The following is a 23593-nucleotide window of genomic DNA, read 5'->3' as shown; positions in this document are numbered from 1 at the left end:
CTGTAGATGGGTATTGGAAAAGAGAAGTGCTCAAAACAAAAAAGGCTTAGAAAAATTATATTTGTCACTTGCTAACTCCTTCTCAGCTGCAATTAGAAGAAATATCTTTAACGTTTTATGAAACCTTGTAGTTTTTTTTCTCTTAGAAAGCATGGTGGGTTGAACAGTTGGTGCCTATGTGATAATGTATCACTTTTGCCTCCAGCTAGGTGCCTTTAGTCAGCAGAAAACTGTCAGAACCCCTGAGAATCTAATATATTACTTTATAGGCTTTACTGATTTTTCTCTTGACTTGATATCTCATGTACTGGCTGCCTGAAGCAAACTCTTTCAAGAGGCTCTTACATATATAGGTCTCATTTATGTGCACTGCAAATAGAAGGAATGAAAGGATTTGTAGTTTCTTTTGGTTAGCTAGACTGAATGTTATATCAGCTCACCTATTTACAGTCGAAGATGTTTCACACTGACTCATGGTGATAAATACAGAATTAGATAGTGATCTATGCATAGAATCATAGAATCGCACAGAGGTACTGGAACAATTTTTATAGTGGGGGTGCTGAGAGCCATTGAACCAAACTGTAAACCTTGTGTATAATGGAAACTACTTCAAGCCAGGTGGTGCAGCAGCACCTCTAGTTCCAGCATCTATGGAATCATAGGACTGGAAGGGACCTCTAGAGGTCATCTAATCCAGTCCCCTGCACTCATGGCAGGTCTAGGTATTATCTAGACCCAGTGGCGTAGCCAGGTTCTGAGAGCAGGGGGAGCAAACATTAAAAAGGCGCTACCGCTTGGCTCCTCTGGCCATGCCCCCTTGGCTCCTCCTCCGGCCGCGCCGTGCCCCCCCCCCCCATGGCTCCTCCGGCCGCGCTGCGGGCTGCCATGCTGCGCCCCCCCTCGCTCCTCCGGCCGCGCCGCGCCCCCCCCCCCCATGGCTCCTCCAGCCGAGCCGTGCTGCCCCCACGGCCCCCCTCCCCATGGCTCCTCCGGCCGTGCGGCCCCCGCGGTCCCCCCCATGGCTCCTCCAGCTGTGCCGCCCCCCTCCATGGCTCCTCCAGCCGCGCTGCGGGCTGCCATGCTGCGCCCCCCCTCGCTCCTCCGGCTGCGCCGCGCTCCCCCAATGGCTCCTCCAGCCGTGCCGTGCCGCCCCCACGGCCCCCCCCCCCCATGGCTCCTCCAGCCGTGCCGTGCCGCCCCAGCGGCCCCCCCCCATGTCTCCTCCGGCTGTGCCGCCCCCCCCCCCCAGTCTCCTCCGACCATGCCACCCACCCCCCCATGGCTCCTCCGGCCATGCCGCCCCCCCCATGGCTCCTCCGACCGTGCCGCCCCCCCCCTTGCCTGCAGGAGCCCAGCGCTGGTGTAACGAGACACAAACAGCTCCTGTTCCCAATTCCCTACTTTGGGTGACTTCGGGTGAGCATGCTCAGTACACCCAAACTGAGCATGCCCAGTAACCTTCGCTGTTGCCACTGCCCTCTCTCTGCCGGCCCGACAGGCCAAGCTTCAGAGCAGAGCGTGGGCCCCGCCCCCTGGCACCATGGTAACCCCTAACTAAGGTGCCGCTTTTGTATAATGTGCTGAGGGGAAGCGGCTGCTTCCTCTGCACCCCCTAGCTACGCTACTGTCTAGACCATCTCCGACAGGTATTTGTCTAACCTGCTCTTTAAAATCTACAACGGTGGAGATTCCACAACTGCCCTAGGCAATTTATTCCAGTGCTTAACTACCATGACACTTAGGAAGTTTTTCCTAATGTCCAACCTAAACTGCCCTTGCTGCAATTTAAGCCTATTGCTTCTTGTCCTATCCTCAGAGGTTAAAGAGAACAATTTTTCTCCCTCCTTCTTGTAACAGCCTGTTACGTACTTGAAAACTGTTATCATGTCCCCCCTCAGTCTTCATTCTCCAAACTAAACAAACCCAATTTTTTCAATCTTCTCTCATAGGTCATGTTTTCTAGACCTTTAATTATTTTTGTTGCTCTTCTCTGGACTTTCTCCAGTTTGTCCACATCTTTCCTGAAATGTGGCACCTAGAACTGGCCACAATACTCCAGCTGAGGTCTCGTGTATCTCTCATCCTGTCACAGGCACATCTCATTAGATTGTCAATAAGGGTGCGACAAATGTGAATCCCTGCAGAGAAGCCAAAGATGTGAATGGACATGGAGACAGAACTAGCGTATTCCTAGGCAATATTTACACTAGACTCTCTCTATTTCCCCCCTCAGGCTTCTCAGTGTTGCTACTGCCAGTGCAGTTCAAATGGTGGGCGCCCCAGTGTAGACTGCACGTCAGTGTCATAACTGCCCTGTCCTAACTCTGCTCCGAATATGGTCATTAAATCACCAACAGCCACTGGCAGCTTTTTTACAGGAAAGTTCCCTCCATTGATAGAATCCATGGAATTGCACTGGTGGTAGTAACAGTGAAAAATGTGAGTGGGCTGGGAAACTGAGTGTAGCCAAAGCTCTAGAGAAACTATCCAGGTCAGGGCTCAGTCACATTGGCACAATAGTGTGAGGAAGCCTGCCTTGCATTGTGGCTGCTTATTCTGTAGTTCTTTGGTGAGTAAATAAGTGTTCAGAGCTGTCACTGAAGAAGCATCTTTTTGTGAACACTAAACTCCCACAAAAAAGCACAGAAAAGCATAAGAATACCAAGATATCATCAAAATCAAGATAGGCATTTCATCCTTCCGCAGCTGTATTTGAAGAAGTATATTTGTATACATGAGAGCAAATCCTGCTCCAAGCCACTACTGATATCAGAGAGCCTGTTCTGAGTAAACAGACAATACCATGAACAAGATCGATATCACTCTGATGAAATGACCTAGGCTCCTCCTACACTATGGGTATGTCTATACTTCGAGCCGGGGGTGTGATTCCCAGCTCAAGGAGACATACTCAGGCTAGATCTCATCTAGCTAATGCACTAAAAACTAGAGGATAGCTGTGGCAACAGGAGCGCTGGGAGAGGCTACCCACTCCAAATACTTACCTATGATCTCAGATGGGTACACTCAGAGCAGCCGCACACTAATGATTTTACACACTCTTTATCGGGGTGTGATAAATGGTTTATTATATGATTTACCATAAATACATAACAGCATTATGAAAGCAGATGCCCAAAAGAAGTGAAAAATGATCAAATTCTCAATTGCTCACCTGAAAAAAATTATGCATGTAGATCAAAATGAGCAGTCCTGTGTTCCCAGTTATTTTCCACAGTAACTGTAGCATGTAAAACAGGTGTTCAGACTGAAAGTAAATGTCTGGCAGAAACAGACCTTACACAAAGTCCTGCTGGGCGAGTCTGTTTCTTTACTAACTGGGTTCTATGCTGATGTCATGCACACGATTTTGCATCCTGAACCGTCAGGTGTTCAGCCAGCAGAAGACCTATTTAAATTTAATCTATGTGAGCTACAAAGATCCTTTTTTGTAGCACCATCTTGATCGTTTATAATAATGTTAGCATAAGCAGTGTGTAGTGATAGAGCAGAGCATCTTGTATTCTGCAGGACATCAGCAGTTCTAAAATGTAAAGAAACTGAGGCCCATGATGAATGGCTCTCCTAAAATTTCACAGCAGGAAAAAAACATGTAGCCATTTGAATAATATGAAGATGGGCAAGTAATGGTATCTTGCTTAGTTGGAGAGAATAAAAGAAAACTGTTACTGAGTGGTGTTTCTTTATCTTCAGTTAAAACTTTCTGTATACAAAATATATCTAAATATAAGACTGAATAAACATGGCCTTGTATTTTATATAAATCTTTAATTAAAGTGTAGACGTGAAGAATGCTGTTGATGAATTGCAAGAGTCATCTGAAAATACTAGGCCTGATTCACTAATATCTATTTAGCACATAGCTGCTTTAGACCTGGTTTAACTGGACCCCGGAGAACTCCCTCTGTGTACGGGGATCCAGTTGTGCAGCATCTATGCTGTGCTTCCACGTGGTTGGTGGTTTAGGGAGTATGGCCTGGGCATTCCTGAGCTTGACTGCTCCCGGGGTGCTGTAGTAGCTGTTGGCAGCTAGTGTACATTACAGCAGTGGCTCTCAACCTTTCCAGACTACTGTACCCCTTTCAGGAGTCTGATTTGTCTTGTGTACCCATTTCATCTCACTTAAAAACTACTTGCGTATAAAATTAGACATAAAAATACAAAAGTGTCAGCACATTACTGAACAATTGCTGACTTTCTCATTTTTACCATATAATTATAAAATAAATCAATTGGAATAGAAATATTGTACTTCCATTTCAGAATATAGTATCTAAAGCAGTATGAACAAGTCATTGTCTGTATGAAATTTGAGTTTGTACTGACTTCGCTAGTGCTTTTTATGTAGCCTGTTGTAAAACAAGGCAAATATCTAGATGAGTTGATGGACCCCCTGGGAAGACCTTTGCATACCCCCAGGGGTACACATACCCATGGTTGAGAGCCACTGCATTACAGTATCCTTTGTCTTATTCTGGTTTCTACTAGGGAGCAGGCAGGAATCCAGATAATGTCATGGTTAGGAGAGAGACAAAGGCTCTGAAATGCATTTTGCACTTCCTAGGTATGCTTCCCCAATGCAGGGCATGGCTAAATACCCCCACGTAGCGCTATCTAATTGCTGACTATTAAGGAGTGCTGGCTGCTGAGCTCATTCCCTTCTCTTGCAGACAACAGACTACAAAAAGCACAAACTTACATTTGTATAGCTCTTATTTTGAACAAAAACAACAAGGAGTCCTTGTGGCACCTTAGAGACTAACAAATGTATTTGGGCATAAGCTTTCGTGGGCAAGAACCCACTTCATCAGATGCATGGAGTGAAAAATACAGGAGCAGGTATAAATACAAGAAAGGATGGGGGGTGCTTTACCAAGTGTGAGGTCAGTCTATTAAGATAAATCAGTTAACAACAGGATACTAAGGGAGGAAAAATAACTATTGAAGTGGTAAGAGAGTGGCCCATTACAGACAGTTGACAAGAAGGTGCGAGTAACAGTAGGGAGAAATTAGTATTGGGGAAATTAGGTTTAGGTTTTGTAATGACCCAACCACTCCCAGTCTTTATTCAGGCCTAATCTGATGGTATCCAGTTTGCAAATTAATTCCAGTTCTGCAGCTTCACGTTGGAGTCTGTTTTTGAAGTTTTTTTGTTGAAGAATTGCCACTTTTAGGTCTGTTATTGAGTGACCAGAGAGACTGAAGTGTTCTCCTACTGGTTTTTGCTGATACAGACTAACACGGCTACCACTCTGAAACCTGTCACCATGCAAGGCACTTATTTTGAACAGTGTCTGTTGCTCCTTTTTATATGAATTTGCTTCCAAGTACAGATCTGAACAGATTGCCATTGTCCTACCCAATTACTGGTTTCCAAGTCACTTGGGGGTGACCTCATCTCTTCCTTTAACTACCAGCCTCTAAATTTACTGCAGTCAGCCTTCCAAAGGCCAAATTACTGCAATAATAAATGTTACTGCAGTTAATTTTTATTTTAGGGGATTTGAAGACTGTCTATTTTAAAGTAAACAGAAAAAACATTGTCCATGAAAAGCAACAATGAAGGCATCAGTGGAAACATTCTAAAAATATAGTTCAGCTATAGTCTGCATTCCTTTAAAGTTATTAGGCGCACAACCCCCTTCGAGCAGAGGTGGGCAAACTATGGCCCACGGGCCACATCCAGCCCACGGGACCCTCCTGCCTAGCCTCTGAGCTCCTGGCCCAGGAGGCTAGCCCCCGGCCCCTCCCCCCGCTGTTCCCCCTTCCCCGCAGCCTCAGCTCACTGCACCGCCAGCGCAATGCTCTGGGCGGCAGGGCTGCGAGCTCCTGGGGCAGCGCAGCTGCAGAGCCCAGCCTGACCCGGTCTCTGTGCTGTGTGGTGGCGTGGCTGGCTCCAGACAGGCAGTGTGGCTGTAGCGCTGCCAGCCACTGGTGCTCCAGGCAGTGCGGTAAGGGGGCAGGGTGGATAGAGGGCAGGGGAGTTCGGGGGTGGTGGTCAGGGGGCGGGGGTGTGGATAGGGGTCAGGGCAGGGAACAGGAGGGTTGAATGGGGGTAGGGGTCCCGTGGGAGCAGTCAGGAAGGAGGGGATTGGATGGGGTGGCGGGGGGGGCAGTCAGGGGCGGGGTTTCTGGGGTAGTCAGGGGACAGGGAACGGGGGGGTTATGGATGGGGCAGGGGTCCCGGGGGGGCCGTCAGGGAACAGGGGGGATTGGATGGGGCAAGAAGCAGGGGGGGTTGGATAGGGGGCGGGGGCCACGCTACGCCTGGCTGTTTGGGGAGGTACAGCCTCCCCTTACCGGCCCTCCATACAACTTCGGAAACCTGATGCAGCCCTCAGGCCAAAAAGTTTGCCCGCCCCTGTCTTAGAGGTTTATTCAGTTTTAATGTTATTTTGCCACTAGGGGAAGCAGACAGGGCACTGGCCTAGGGGATCAGGGTTCTATTGATGGCTTTGCTGCTGGGTGACCTTGAGTGTGTCGTTTCGCCTTTGTGTGCCTCCGTTTTTCCATCTGTAAAATGGGGATAAGACTGATCTCCTTTATAAAGTATTCTGACATCTAGGAAGGAAAAGCACTACATAGCTTTTATTATTAAGGAGTAGATTCTTTGGGTTTTGCTATGGACTTCAATGGGGCAAGGATTTCACCCTCTGTGTTTGTTTATAACTAGCTTTTTGTTGCAAACCTCATTTTAGCCCTCTGACAGGGTATAGTACAGGGGTCGGCAACCTGCGGCACGCGTGCCAAAGACGGCACGCGAGCCGATTTTTGATGGCACACTGCTGCCTGCCGGGGTCCCAGCCCCCCCGCCCACCGATTTCTCCAGCAGGGGCAGGAGGCAGAAGCTTGGTCATGCCGGCAGCCAAGCTCCCCCCTCCCCTGCTTCTTCCCCCAGCATGGTGCTTTCCTGCCCCTCCCCCTTCCCCTCCCTCTCCCTGCCGCCGATCAGCTGATCACCCTTGGGAGGGGGAGGGGGAGCAGAGCGGAGCCGAGCCGCAGCATGCTTGCTGCTCTGGGGAGGAAGCAGAGAAGAGGTGGGGATGGGGCCCTGGGGAAAAGGGTGGGAACGGGGCATATCCCCTCCAGCCCCCTGCCGTGAGCACCCCCACGAGCCAAGCACCCCAGCCCTCTGCCCTGACTCCTGCACCCCCCACACATACCCAGCCCCCCCACACCCCATGCCCTGACTCTTGCACCCCCCCACACATCCCCACCCTGAGCACCAAACGAGAGCTCCTGCACCCCCCCATTCCCACCTGCACCCCCGGTCTGGGGTCTCTGCCCTGACCCCTGCACGCCCCCCCCACACACAGCCCTCTGCCCTGACCCCTGCATCCCCTCACACACATCCAGCCCTCTGCCCTGACCCCTGCACCCCCTCACACACCTCCAGCCCCCGTTCTGACTCCTGCACACACACTCCACACCCAGCCCTCCCCACACCCCATGCCCTGACTCTTGCACCCCCCCCACATCCCCACCCCCACTCTGAGCACCAAACGGGAGCTCCTGCACCCACCCCCCACATTCCCACCTGCACCCCCGGTCTGGGGTCCCAGTTGCCGGCCCCTTGCCAGCCGGGGTCCCGCAGGCCCCGCGCAGCCCGCTGCCGAACTAGGTGAATGGAACCCCAGGACGGCAGAGGGCTGAGTGGGCCGGCGGCGTAAGATCAGCATTTTAATTTAATTTTAAATTAAGCTTCTTAAACATTTTGAAAACCTTGTTTACTTTACATACAACAATAGTTTAGTTATATAATATAGACTTATAGAGAGAGACCTTCTAAAAAACATTAAAATGTATTACTGGCACACAAAACCTTAAGTTAAAGTGAATAAGTGAAGACTCGGCACACCACTTCTGAAAGGTTTCCGACCCCTGGGATAGTACCTGTCTAGGTCCCAAGAGGGGCAAGGGTGACAGGGTCGGAAAGCCCTGGCGCTCCAGACCAGCAAAGCAAGGGTTAACCAGCAGAGCTAGGAAACAACTGGAAACAACAAGGAGGTACAAGTCAACAACAGCTGTTGAAAGTGAGGAAGCAATTTAGGATGACAGGCCAAGCCGAGCTCTATTTCTCACAAGGTTACTGCTTCTATGGACTTGTCTACACATCAGAAAATTAATCCAAATAAATTAAGGGTGTGAATTTAAAGTGGATTACTTAAATTGCATTAAGTGTCTGTGTGGTTGTTCTTATTCGGAATTAAAGTGGCATTAAATTCAATTAAGCCTAATTTACTTCCACAGTTAAAAGATGTTGAGTTTCTTGTAGCATGCCTCCGATCTTTTCTTGAAGGAGGAGAAGGAACACCAAAGAAGTGTTTCTAACAAGTGTGCTTCCAAGTCTGGCTTTATTTTTTGTTTTGAGGAATAAAGGCTCGCTACAAGGCTGTTTTCTAGCATCTTGCTATTCCCAAGTTACTTAATGCTGGTCATAGGTGAAAATCTTCTTACGTTATTTTGACTGTGGCTGTCTGCAGGCTAGCTACAAACTTTACTCTGTTCGTGTGGCTTTGAAGAGGGAGAGGAAGTGGTCTTGTAGGAAACAAACCTCAGAGGCTATTTAGATATGAGACTAGGATGTCAAAGGGTAGATCACAAGAAATGGCTCATATGTGGCCTTCTCCAGAGGAGAATGTTGGTTTGTAATGTGATAAAGTATTGATGAGAAACCATTCTAATTTAGCTGAAGTTGGTGGATTTACTGTAGATTTACATTTGTGTGATTGAGATCTTAGTCTAGTTCTACATGGAACCTGATGAAGCCTCTTCTAAAGAGTCCCTGTTTAGTATCATCCTAGTCTCATTGCATGATTCTCTAGTCAGAAACAGGTATTCACACTCACGCTGATAAGTAGGCACAGCTATGGTACAGAGCACTCCCACCTCTCCAGGTTGAGAATCTTCATACTTGCAGTGCTCCTGCTTTCTGCAGAAATCAGAAACACTGGACTGACAAACTGTGATGTGATCTCTGATCCAGTGTGAAGCAATGTCCCTGGTTCCCCAGTGTTTGCAGTTGTGTGAATAAATATTTATGGTAGCCAGGCCTTATCCCCTCCTATTGTGCGTAGATGTGCAAAGGTCCTCAGAATTAGGATGATAAATACAGACCATAGATGCACAGTACATAATGAGGATAAAACAATTTCATTCTGAATGCTGAATAATCTTTGCCTTTAATATTTTTAATGTCTTCTTCTGTTTTTAAAGAAATTGCCGTTTGTAGCCCTTATGGTTGTAGAGAAAAAGCTTGAAAACATGAACCTAAAGAATCCAGAATGTATTTTTCTTAATCTCAGATTCTTATGCAAACATCGTGATTTGGGGGGAGGGAATAATTCATGATTTTTGGAATGCTTGGGGCTGGCAATATAGCTGCAGTCATTTTTGTCTCACTATTTCACTGTGTCGGAAATTACTTGAACTATCGTTCAACCTCTGTTTTGTTGCAGCGCACTTTTTCTCTGCTTTTAGCACAAGGCAGATGCTAACACAAGTATTGTCTGGCTGAAGACATACTCTTGGAGCAGATCTGACTTTATTCTCTGGATAGAGTGTATTAATAATCAGTAAGGACATTCAGAGAATGGAGCTGGATTTTTTCCTTTGCCACTATGTAGTTCCTGCTAACAAATCTTTCCTAAAACGCTTCTTAGTAGGAGTTAAGCATGTGCTTAAATGACTGCACAGGGTACAAGGCAGTGGAGACTCATATCCACTGAGTTCAGGTTCCTCATGTGTGAATAGAATAAGGTCAGTTGTGTTCATGCAAAATGTCAAATATGCATAGAAAAGTTTCCCTGGTGAAATTAAGGTATACTAATAAATCATCCTCAAGCAATGCTTTTTGCCTCACTTTCTAGGCTCCCTCTAGCGAAATAAATACTTCATCTCCTCCCAACCCACATTTCTAAACAAAAATATTTTGCACATGAAGTATAATTCCCACAAGATGCAAAATACATAATTGATTATAGTGAGATCTAGCTGAGGAACACATTAATTGCTTCACTCTGAGGGAGCTCAGCAACACCTATTGAAATCAATGGGAGTTAAAGGCATATGGTACCTTTTGACACTTTGCAGGAGCAAGCCCTATTTCAGCAGATGGGGATGTTACAACTTCCCTGAACTATGTATTTGCAAGTTACAATCACTTTATTACTCTTTCATGGGTGCATAACCAACATTTCTTGCAAAACTGGATCGAGTAGTTTTTTTGCCAGTTTGCAAAGGGAAATACAGAAGAAGATTCTAAAACTTTTTTTTCCTCACAGAACGCCTTTATTATGGGTCAGATCCATCAGTTTCTACACAGGCAACATTTCTAGTGAGTTCGGACTGCAGAGAGACTACAGGAGTAGGCTCCATAAATAGAGCTTGATTATAACAAGAATTGCAGTTTACGCGTCTGGATGCGTTCAAACAATTTGAGACTCTGGGGTTTATATTGCAGCCCTTTCTCTTGTGAGTAGTGCCATTGATTTCAGTTAAGTTACTCATGCGTCAGGCAGCAGAACTTGCCATTTTACTTTAGCTTCACTGTAAACAAGCTATACGCTGCACACAACCAGCATTCTTTCTATCTTGGCTTCCTTTGGATATGAAATCTTATGGATAAGACACGGCCCTGGACTCTTTCCTGCACTGTGATCTGTTCAGCACAGGAGCAAGAGGAAGCCTTCAGAGAGCGAGCTATGCTTCTGTATTTCTTATGGTGAATCTAAAGCAGTCCTAGACTATTGGTGTTACAGCAGCTCTAACTTACACCAACAGCTTGGCCATGTGCCAGTTGACTATATTGGTAGACCACAGCTGCCCCCCTTTTTCACTCCCTCTGCCATGGCTCCTTGGCCAGGTGGGTGTAGGAGCTGGCTATGCCTCTCTGCACCAGCTGAGAGCTCCACAACATGGAGGAATTCTCAGCTGGCGAGCGAGGCTCAGATTCTGCCTAAGCAGCACAAAGTAGCCAGAAGAGGAGGGAGAATCTAGTTCACTCTGTATGTGTGAGTGGGGGGAGGGTCATACCTGCCTCATACAGGGAGGAATATTTTCAATTCTTCACAAACATAATAGGCTACAGTGTGAGACTTACATTAACAAAAAAGATTTGCTGCCGTGATTCTGCAGAGATTCCTTTGCTCGGAATGACTGCCTCTGAGGTATGAATGATGTATGTGAGGTATGAATACATCTGTTATTTATTCCACTGTAACTTTTTGTTTCTTCTTGTTAAAAAATGAATGTACTGGTATATGTAGTCCTCCAGTGAAAATGATGTCCTAGATTCCAACAGACAAGCTTGCCTACAGCTATCCAGACAGGAATTCATACAGATGAAAAGCCCTGTGGTGAGACGTGATGGAAATGCACACTGTTCACACAGTAAAAATAGAAAATAAAGGGCTTGATTCTGCGTACACACTGTGTGCAAGGAACTCCTAGGGAAGTTAGTGCAACTTGTGCACATGGAATTGGGCCCCAAATCTTTACTTTTTACTAAATCGCATGTTTCTGGCATGGCATCACAGATGCAGAAATAATATATTTAAACATGTTTTAAAATATTAACATTTTTTTACAGATTGAAGCACTTACATTTTAGTGGAAAACAAACTGGACTGATGTAAGGTGCACTGTACATACTGCTAGTTAAATTGTTCTTTGTGAAGCAAGGACCAGATCCTAGGCCCCGTTCTACAGCTCTCGTGAGACACTACGCTGTATGTGTCTGATCCTCAAAGGCCTGAGCATCCTTTGCTCCCATCAGTTACAGTGGGAGTTGAAGGTGATAAGAAGCTCTTGAAAGAGCTACTCATTACCACACAGGACTAGGTCTTCTAAAATGAATTCAAGTGTCCATTTGGCCTGAAGAGTTACAATAAAAAAAGACTGGTAGTGGCAGCATTTTGTTAAGAACACATGCAGATCAGACTTCTGTGGCCTGCCTCTATGAAACTATAACAACTCATGGTAGAACCAACACAATGTTAGACTTAAAGAATTTGTAAGCAATATTCTAAATCTTACTCTAGCAGATTATGCTACTTTAATGTGTGAATCTAATATGCAGCTAGACTGCCCATATATCATGGATACTAAAAAGCATTTTCACTAGAAAGAGGGAGCTTTTTTTATTTCTAATAGCTTTTCACCACTATGCAAATGCATAATTCCCTGCTGCATTCAAATGGATGATGCGTTAAGTCAAGACATCTTCAAAATTCTGGCTCTCTGAAGATGATCAAGAGAATCAGACTATCAGTAGGATTCCTGTTCCTTAGTTAAAGAACCTTTATAATTATGCTTTTAAAAGAGGAGATGTAGTATATACTGTGTGGGAGGGGTCTGAATTTTAAATTTATTTTAGAAATCATACTTTTTTTTAAGTGTACTATTGTAATGTAAGGCACAGGAAGGAAGGAATGTTGAAAGAGACAAAGAGATGGAGTCTTCCTCCAAAAACATTTTGGGCTTGTGAAGAGTGCCGTTGTAGATTATTCAAAAAGAGAACAGCGGATCGCTTTCTAATTTAATTGTATTAAGAAAGAATCATATCCCTGCTACAACTGCAGATACCATTGTTTCACTTAGATAACACAGTGAGGGTGGTATATGAACCTAACTAGAATAAATGGGAGTCCATCACTGAGTTACTCAGACAGCTTCCTGCTTTTAATGTTTTTAAATTAAAATTGCATTAAAAGATTTATAATCAAAACATAAAATTAGGTTTACAAAGAAATAGAAGGCAAAATTCTGCCTCACAGAATGTACCAGAATCAGGCTTGTTTTGGGACAGAAGTCATACTCCAAATGCTGTACTTAATATTGGATTATTTAGAGGTGCTGAAGTAGAAATAGTAGACCCATAATGGACATCTTTAGATAAATAAAATGAACAGCCAGCTCTGAAACACCACCACTATGTAGTCATACAATGACAAGACACACTATTTAATGTTACATACTTGTAGGCAAACAATACCTTATTTTATAAAGATAATCAAGGTTAATAGACTCTAAGGTCACACTTTGCTCTTATTCATACCAATTTACATCCAAAGTAATTCCACAGAAGTCAATGGAGTTACTCCAAGTTTACATGGGTGTAGACAAGACCTGTATCTGGTCTTCTCTCTTGCAGAATTAACAAAGTTCTTCCTGTTCCAAATCTATTCTCCCTTATATTAAATATGGTATGTGAGATACAGTTCCTACTTAGGCTATTTCATTCATGCATGAGATTTGCAACACAAGCAAACCAGCCTAGGTAAGAGATGTGAATCCACAATAGACTTTAACCTTTGGCTCACATTGTTCAGTTCATTTTCAGTTACTAACAAGTCTACATGAATGAGTGTCAGATCTTGTTTGCATTACTGAGACCTTAATAGAGGACTAATCACGGTGGATTTGATTTAAATCACTAGTCAGAAAGACTCAATTTTATCATGGATTTCTACATAAAAGTGCATTCTTGTTGGTTGTTATAACCTTAATACATATTCTTCACAACTCAGAGATAGATGTAGGTTTCATTTTTAGAAGGTACACACTATACATTTTTAAGTGATTTATTCTGAAAACTTTTCAGATTAGTTTTACAGCTATATCAGAAAATGAATGATTGTTTGGTTATTTCATTTATCAAAGGTAATTGAAAATTTATGATTATATTTATGAAGTCATTGGGAGGTGAACTATCTCCAATTCAACAGGTTAATCATTTATATTTGGAGGATTTTCTTGCCATTGTGTATTAGGAGGAGAACATCACCAGACAGACATTTAAATTGTTTTATTTAACTAAAACAACAACGTTATGTATTCTGGATTTTTTTCTTCAACAGCAAACATATAATATTTTAACAAAACAAGCATATGAATTTCTGAATTTAGTTAAACATTCAAATTTTTTAAAATCAGGTTTGTTTTTGTTAAAATTGTTTTACTAAAATAGTTAAATGAAATATATTTTTTTTAAAACAAAAATTAAATTGACTATGTCAGCCAGGTCAACATGAGAAACTTAAAATATTGGCTTCTGCAGCTAACTCGGTCGTCTTCACCTTCATTTTTCTGTTTGTTCATAATCTGGAAAAGAAAAACAAGCTTTCCTGCTTTTTCGGGTCCCAAATGATTTCTCAATTTGGAATGAATTAGTCCAAAGGAAGAAAATATTCTTTCTACACCGGCAGAAGAAGCTACTGCTGTTAAAAGTGAGATTATCACTTCAACAGTCTCTGAATCCAAGTGCTTAAGTAACTTCCACCAGTTAACTGGTGTGACTTTCTTTAAAACATCATCAGAAAACATATATTTCTTGAATGATTCACCCTTAGCTCTGAAGTTTATTATAGTCGGCATTATGGAGGGATGATTGCTAGATCTGCTACCACTGTTCTCAGTGGTAGCAGATGACAGAACAAGAAGTAATGGTCTCAAGTTGCAGTGGGGGAGGTTTAGATTGGATATTAGGAAAAACTTTTTCACTAGGAGGGTGGTGAAGCACTGGAATGGGTTACCTTGGGAGGTGGTTGAATCTCCTTCCTTAGAGGTTTTTAAGGTCAGGCTTGACAAAGCCCTGGCTGGGATGATTTAGTTGTGGATTGGTCCTGGTTTGAGCAGGGGGTTGGACTAGATGACCTCCTGAGGTCCCTTCCAACCCTAATATTCTATGATTCTAGAAATCCATGTCATAGTCAACTCCTCTTCTTCAGGTGTTAAGGTTTGACCCTGGTACCGAGTATTGAGAATATTTGCAAGAAAACGAGCTGGAGATGGTGCTTGTCCCATTCCTTTTTTAATGCTTGTAATTTAACTCTGTCATTGCATATTTCTCTTTTTAAGATCTCACTCAGTTCCTTCCAAATTTCAGCAGCATCAGCAATAAAACAGCTATTTCCCTGCATTTTGCTCAAGGCTACAGACATAGGCTTCGTGGTACTCAGCATGTGTACAACATTTCTCTTAAGCCCAATATTGAGAACTTTGGCTGTGACAGTGCCATCTATTTTTTCATGATTTTGTTCACAAACTGTCATCAGATTAGGCCAGTTCTTGATATAGTCCTCAAAACAGTCCACTACTGAGTTCCATCGCACGTCTTGTGGGAGAGTTAGATTGGTTCCTCCCACTTTTTTCAGAGCAGCTGCTGCAAAGTGGTTGTTATGGAAGTATTTTGCAATTTCAACAACATTAGCCTTTATTTCTGGAACACTGATGTCTTTGGCTAGGAGGTGCATCAAATGAGCACTGCAACCGTATGTTATTAGCTTGGCACTCTCTTCACTCTCTTCTAAATTTCTTCTCATCTTGGATACATTTGCAGCATTGTCTGTGACCAAGCTGCGTACTAGACATTTGAATTTCCCCCCCCAGTTTGTTATAGCTTTTACTGCTATTTCTTGTAAGTATTCTGCTGTGTGTGCATTTCCTGATGTATCAATTGTTTCTGTAAGGAAGACATTCCCTTCTTCTGTTGTCACACAAGCACATACAACAGGATCATTGTGGACACTGCTCCACCCATCAAGACTCGGGTTAACAATTTCACCCTCTAGATCTTTTGCACACTGCTCAATTTCTCTTTCATACACTTTATCCAGCAATTTGCCTGTGACATCTGTTCTGTTCGGTGGACTGTATCCTGGTCTTAATGATTGAATCATGTTAATGAGAAGTGTGGGTTCTCAATCATATGGAAAGGAGAGTTTGTTGCATAAACAAACCGGGCAATTTTTTCATTAATTACCTCTTTTTGTAATCTGCTGGTTCTTATCACAAACTTATCAATGGTTGTTTCTGGATGGTGGAGATTTTTTTTTTCTTTTTGCTACAGGTGATATACTGTGGCTATGTGGCATACATGATGTGACTGAAACACTATCATTGGCAGATAACTCTGAAACTATAGAAAATGATGGTGATCTTGAAGGTGGATAATCTTCAGAATCCAGTATGTTGAGGATGGATTCTCCTAAACAAAATAAGTCAATGCAGATATTTAATTATTAATACTGCTCATTTAGTATTACTCATTGCATTCACTGACACTCACTACTACTTTAAAGGTGAAGTTGTAAAAGGAAAATCTACCTATTTCAGCTATTTATTTTTTATCACAACTGCATCTAAAATGATGGTACCATAAAGTAACAACTATATTTTTTGCTCAAGTATGAGAATTGAAGAATAGTCCAGAAGGAAGACAGGCAGTCCTTAAGAAAGAAGCATGAAATAAAAAAGTTTACCAACCTGAAGATCCTGCATGTTCAGACATGTTCCTTTCATCATCGTCAGTGCAGCTTCCTCCTGAGAAGGAACACTTCTCATGATGTTGTTTCATGTGGGCAATCAGGACTTGCATTTCTTTGTTGCACTGTTTGCATTTTGCACGCATGCCTGTCTTACCCACAGGTAGAGGAACTTCATTAAAATATTCCCAAACTGGGTCTCTTTTACGGCCTGCTGCCATTATAGGTTTCCCCTTCTACTGAGAGAATGCTATGGTAGGTCTCAAATCAATGAAGGCTACACTCAGAAAGACCTCAAGACTTCTGGAATATGCTGCTCAAACAGTTTCACTCCCTTCTCACATTTATCTCCAGACTTCTTCTCCTTGCCCAGATCTATTCCGCCCCCAACAATCTTCTATTCATTAAACTTTTTGAAACTTTGCACTTTTAGAGAGAGGTAAGGGATTGACTCTGTGTACAGAAATTTGCAGAGGGACAATAGGGTTGACGTCTCTTATTTCTCACCTCTATATATGATTTATTTATTTATTTAAAAACATTTTTGCTGTTAACAAGTATGTTATCTCTGGAGACACAAATCCAGAGTTTGAGAACTGCAAAACTAAGCATCTCTGATGGTATCTTCTAAACTGAACACTGAGTCCCATTGGGTAGATAGAAAGATTAACCTAAATAATCTATACAGAAACCCCTGGAACCCCATAAGATTGGGTCCCTAATCCATGAACTGTTGGAACTCATTTACAAAACTTTTCTTAAACATTACATGACTATATTCTCATACTATAGAATTAGAATCCCTATTCCATGATGAGATATCTTTGAGCTATAATGTATCTTAATTAAAACTGTCTTTAGATAGGTTTTTTTCCTCAAAAAGCATTTTATCAAAATCCGATTTTAAATTTAAAAAAATCCAATCTTTAAAAAAAATGTTTTGTTAATCATTGATTTTTATCCACCCTGGGACTAATGGCCTTGTGCTAACTCAGTAGGTTAATAGGGTGCTAGATTCCGCAAGTGTTCAAAGAAGGTCAGCTGCTTAGAGAGCTTTCATCATCTCTGGCTAGTCAGGAGGCTGCAACCACTCCAGGGGACCACTCAGTTTTCCTTCATGGCCCTGTCACTTCCAGGCAAGACTACAGTAATACATTCTAATTAAAGCTACACTTGCTGACCGAGTTTCACTAGTGTAGAGTGCAGAAGCACTACTCTTTAATGTGGTCAGCCAGTATGAACATGGAATATCAATACCCAAATCTCTGTCCTGGCTCTCACTTCATCTCCTAGTGCAATAACAGGTGTTGCTTTTATATGTATATTATAGAGGGGGAGAGAGAACCCAGAATGCTCTGGGATGCAGTTAGTAACCAGAGCTGGTTGAGAATTTTCTATGTTCTGTTGAAAAAAATGACAATTTGTCAAAACTGAAACTTCATGAGAAAGAGTCAGTTTTGAAAAAATTGTGAAAAAAGTTTTGAAACTGTCAAAACATACTACTTCAACATTTCAAAATAAATTCTGGATTTTGGTTCACAATGGCTTTTCATTTTCTAATTTGAGTGAATTAGAGAGTGAATTAAAGTCAACATCAAAATTAAACATTTCAAAATTATCAAAATGAAATATTTGGTTTCAGAGTAGCAGCCGTGTTAGTCTGTATCCGCAAAAAGAACAGGAGTACTTGTGGCACCTTAGAGACTAACAAATTTATTTGAGCATAAGCTTTCGTGGGCTACATCCGAAGAAGTGGGATGTAGCCCACGAAAGCTTATGCTCAAATAAATTTGTTAGTCTGTAAGGTGCCACAAGTACTCCTGTTCTTTTTTGCAAAATGAAATATTTTCAATTGACCAAAACCTGATTTATTTTAAAGATTTTTCACTTCACAATATTTTTTGAGGTTTCAATATTTCATCCCAATTTGGGAAAGGGAAAAAAGTTTGAAATCTCAAAAATGTTCCTAGGACGGGAGAATCATTTTCTCCCCATCTCTTTTAACAAACACCATGGGACAATATAAGGCCTATTAACTTTATTTAGTATTAGGCTGATTTTGGTTTTTGTCATAATATTTTGCATTTTTTAACATGTTTGTTTAATTAACATTTGCTCTGTTAAGGCATGCAGGAGATAGATTACTGGCCATTTAAGTGGCAATTTGTGAGTTTATGATTTTAATTCTGTGTCTGCTACAGCTATAATGGCTATGAAGATTAATCATATTTATTGGCCATTAATACACAGCTAAATTATGATGTAACTATTGAAATGTTATAGTTCACTGAACACTGGGAAAAGTATAAATTTGGCATGAACATTTGGCTACTTAAGATGGATGTTGATCTCTTACTCAAAAATAAACTATGCAGAAAGAGCAGTGAGAACTATGGCAGTGGCAACTACTCATTCTGTTCAAGAAAGAATTCACTCTGATGGCCTCGGATATACTCTGTCTTTTAGACATCCAATTCTACAAATCTGTAATATCTTAAACAAGAATCTAACCTTGCAATTAATAGGTGCTAGAATGTTCAGTCCTTATTGATCTTGTTTTTTCATACACTCCAAATGTCCTTCACAACCTAAGTGTGTTTTTTAGAAAGTACTCCAGACTCTGAACCAGATTAGCTGCCAGAAATGCAGACACTAATGGACCCTTGAACAGAGAACTTCAAATGGTGCAGACTAGGAGCCTGCACAGCACAAAGAAAGCAGCTGGAGCCAGGGCTGAGAATTGAGTCCTAGGTCTTATCACTTATTTGGAAATGAATTTCTGAACTACTTCACTCTCTGGCCCACTATCCTCCACTGCTGCAAGGCCCACCATTCCTGCCCTCCGTATGAATTCAGTTTTACCCTGTGAATTGAATCAGGCTTTTACACATTTATAGACAGAACTAAAAGTTGTGGTATGTCTATACTCACCTCCGGGTCCGGCAGTAAGCAATCGATCTTCTGGGATCGATTTATCGCGTCTTGTCTAGACGCGATAAATCGATCCCGGATCGATCCCGGAAGTGCTCGCCGTCGACGCCAGTATTCCTGCTCCGCGAGAGGAGTACGCGGAGTCGACGGGGGAGCCTGCCTGCCGCGTCTGGACCCGCGGTAAGTTCGAACTAAGATAGTTCGACTTCAGCTACGTGAATAACGTAGCTGAAGTTGCATATCTTAGTTCGAAGTGGGGGCTTAGTGTGGACCAGGCCTTGGACCCAGACACAGAACATCAGCTGCGTCTGTTACTTAATGTAAACTGGGGCAATTCTTGACAAATTCTTTCTCTGACAAATCTATAAAGAAGGCAAATGTTGTTTTTATTTCCTTCCAGCAGGGCAGGCCAATTTCTGGCAGGGCAAATCAACTTCTTTTCAGGCTAGTTGCTTTATCCAAGCACCAGAATAGGCCTGAGTCTAATAAGAGTCTCTTGCACAATAGGATCCCATTTTTCTTTGCAAGTGCAGCCTTTTTGTATCTGTGTTAAGGATTCATACAACTTGATTAGCAGCATGGCAGCCCTGTAAAACTCCTGACTTATTCTACCAGGTTCCATCACAAGATCTTTTCCTTAATAACCCGCAAATAATTGCTTTCCTGGCCCTCTCAAGAGCAAATTTACCTTTCATGTCAGTGGGCTAAACTGCTTTGATACTAAAGATTTGCTCAGCTTGACTGTGAAAGGAGATGAAAATCAGGGCCAGTCAAAATGGAGGAACCCTCTTTCAGTTCCCAAGTAATCCCAATACACATCCCTGCTTCCAGTTATTTTACCTGGTTCCCTTCTAGTAGTTAGCCATTAAAGAGAATATGGCCCCTCTACTAGCATTAGCTGAGAGAGTGTCCCTTTGACTCAAGCAGTGAAGGCCTGTGTTTTTTGGAACTGAGGAACTAGGGTTCTACTCTGAGCTCTCCGCAGTGTAGGATTTATCCAATATTCATGTCTGCCAGCTGTATGTGGCTTCATCACAAATCAGGGGGAAATTTTGCTGACCTTAGATACTTTCCATCCCACCCCTTTTTAAAGCCCTCCCTTGGGAAGGGTTAGAGGGCAAATAGGTGCTGCTCCCACTCTGCCTGCCTTATAAACTTGTACCATGTCTTCACAAATTTGCTGATGTCTCTCCTTTTCTGTCCATTTTTTTGTCCATTTTCTCTCTCCAATCCTGGTTTTCTGTGGATTTTTCCCTCCTTGTCATCCTTTTTCTTTCTGTTTATTGCCAGACCCCTTTTGGCTGATTCTTCTCCTCTCCCTTCCTCCTCTGGTTACTTCATTCCCCAGTTTACCAGAAAGCTAAGACTACTGCGTTGGAGCAGCAGATGGGGAAGGGGTCCAGAGAAGAGTAACTGGGGCTGGTGGTTGCTTCCTGAACCTTCAGCCCTGTATACAGCAGCTAGGGGGATCAGATGTCCCAATTTTATAGGGACAGTCCCGATATTTGGGGCTTTTTCTTATATAGGCACCTATTACCTCCAACCCCCTCTCCCGAGTTTTCACACTTGCTGTCTGGTACCCTAACAGCAGCTGTTCCCGTAGCCAGCTATGTTGGACCCATAACATGAGCAGGGAGGAAATCTGGGTGACTCTCAAAGAGCTACCTGAGGCCTTACCTGCAGAGGTGGCAGACACTTAAGGTCTGTCTGCAATGCAACTGGAAGGTGTAATTTCCAGCACAAGTAGAAATTCCTGTACTGGTTCTGACTGAGCTAGCATGCTAAAAATAGAAGGAGTAGCCATTGTAGCGAGAGGGACTAGCCTCCCCGAGTACGATCCCATCCTGGACCTGAGGTACATACTCAGGGTGACTAGTTCCTCCCACTGCTTGCGCCACCAGGGTTATACTTCTGTTTTTAGGGTGCTAGCTCAATCAAAGCTGATGCAGGTACATCTGCTTGGGCTGGAAATTATACCTTCCAGCTCCAATGTAGATGTACTAAGTGTCTGGGGGTGTGGATTTGGGCTCTGCAGCTTTCCAGAGTCACCGTGATTTTCTCCTCTGCCCTGCATCCCTCCTCTTAACTATTCTGGCATCTCCTCCCAGGGTGGCCCACTGCAAAATTGGCAAGTATTTGTCTGCCTTGGGCAAAGCTCCTCCTGCCTTGGAATAAGGCTAATTAGAGATGCTGACCACTGCCCCTCTGGGGACACTCAAGGCCCAAACTGTAGCAGATCTGCTGGGGAGCAGGAGGTAGAGAAGCCGTGCTGGGGCAACTCTCCAATCCCTGTGTGCCAGGTAGCTCAGCCGTTTGTAGTTTTGCAAGGACTGCAGTTACTATTGTAACAGCTGCCAGCATAGCCAATGCCAGGGATTGAACTGGAGACCTCCAGAGTTAAAAGCCTGAGTCTTCACAGTTTGAGCTAAAGACCCAAGCTCTGTAGCAAGGGGCTGTAATCGATAATCCTCCTCTGTGGATCAGGCACCGAGGGGGGACACAAGATATACAGACTAACCGCAGGGGTTTATGCTACTACAGTCCATATAGAAGTGCTCAATTTCTTCTAGTCCTTTTCACGCAGATCCTTTCAATGACTCTCTTTGTAATGCCTGTACCTTTACTAACATGTTTTTTGGGAGGAATGTAACTTTTGGAGAGACTTTTCTCCTATAAACTCAAATGCAAATGCTAAGAATTCCTAGCTGCGGCATTACACAAGGTAGTTCAGGACTGCAATGGAGTTCACTTTCCAATGGTTTTAACATTGTGACTGTTCCTCTGTTGCGGGGGGGGATTGCAACCCTTTAAAATCCTGACTTGCTCTGGGAGCAGAACAGTGCTTGCTACTGTACAACCACGTTGAAGCATGGTAGTTGCTAGCAGGGTTGTAACACCATTTCTCTGTAACCAAGTTAGTTCTGTAATAAATCTGTGCTATAGAGTGCCAGTTGGCATAGTTTATCTAGCACCCTTCTCACCATTCCCTCTCCTTCCCGTCCCGCCAACTGTGCTTAAATATGTTCATAGCACAGTCCTGATCCCCATGTGGACCAGGCTTTGATTACATTTAAATCCTATAGAAATCTTATAATGAAGTCACTTTGTGTCCATGCCTATAACTGAGCCATAGTCACTCTTATTATAATAACCTTGCCTTTTATATTAAAATGCATCATAAAGAGCCTTGCTCACTGAAAACAATAGGTGCTTTAAACCCTTTTAAAAAAATCATACTGTTGATTTAAATACCAGGCTTCTAATGTTACTAGAGAAAATGTACAGTAGTGAAAGCAAGCTAATAAGCTAGGCATAATTGGCTTGTTTATAATGGATTCTGACTTCAGAAATGAACATTAAATAATGGCAATTCTGTTTCTTTCCAGCGCTCAGGTGGGGCCTTAGCTATTCCTTTATGTGCATTTCAAGGGACTGTATCTCTCCATGCACCCACGGGAAAAACACTCTCTTTATCTACCTACGAGGTAAGCACCGAAGGGCAAAAAATAACACCCACATCAAAGAAAATTGAAGTATATCGATCAAAGAGTGTTGGTCATGAGCCAAACCCTGAGGATTCTCCTACTACATTTGCAGACACAAATGTTAAAATTCATTTAGAAGTTCTTGAAATTTGCGACAATGAAGAGGCCATGGATACTGTATCAATCATCAGTAATATCAGCCAGTCCTCTACTCAGGTCAGATCCCCATCCTTGCGTTATTCACGGAAAGAAAACAGGTTTGTTTCATGCGATTTAGGAGAAACTGCTTCCTACTCTCTCTTTATACCATCAAACAATCCTGACAGCGATATTAACATATCAATTCCAGATACTGTTGAAGCTCATAGGCGGAATAGTAAAAAGCAGCATATGGAGAGAGATGGTTATCAGGAAGAAATACAATTGTTAAATAAAGCATACAGAAAAAGGGAAGAAGATGGCAAAAGCAATTAAAAGACACTTAGAGTAGTAAATCTGATTTGACTGACACTCCTCCTCTGATTCAATTGATCTATCAAACACAATGACTTTTCTCTTCTGTAACGTAATTTTATTTTGTTTGGCTATACCAGTGGTTCTCAACATGCGATCCATGGGCCGCTTGCAGCCCAATCAATACACAGCTGCGGCACATGTGACATCCTCAGGGCCATAAAGGTGCATTGTGTGGATGCGGCCCACATAACGAGGAGCTGCGTACATGGCCCACAATGGTAATTAGGTTGAGAACCACTGGACTATACCAATAAGAGGGTTTTTAAAAATGTATGGATGGGAAAACATCAAATAGTTAATTGCTTTTATAATATTGATTAGAGAATTGCAACACTGGTGGTGGTGGTTGTGTTTTAGCTTTTGTTTTTTGTT

General features: G+C 43.0%; 1 protein-coding gene across 1 annotated transcript in view; it reads left to right on the top strand.

Moving 5' to 3' along the window:
- GPR149 (G protein-coupled receptor 149) overlaps window positions 1–23179 on the top strand; it is a 44185-nt gene extending 21006 nt beyond the window's left edge. The window contains exon 4 of the mRNA XM_065411456.1: window positions 22607–23179. Coding sequence (XP_065267528.1) covers window positions 22607–23179 — 573 coding nt within the window. The remainder of the gene's footprint in view (window positions 1–22606) is intronic.
- The last annotated feature ends 414 nt before the right edge of the window (window positions 23180–23593 follow it).

The sequence above is a fragment of the Emys orbicularis genome, chromosome 9, assembly GCF_028017835.1.
Source record: "Emys orbicularis isolate rEmyOrb1 chromosome 9, rEmyOrb1.hap1, whole genome shotgun sequence".
NCBI lineage: Eukaryota > Metazoa > Chordata > Testudines > Emydidae > Emys > Emys orbicularis.
This window is presented reverse-complemented; position numbering and strand designations above follow the sequence as displayed.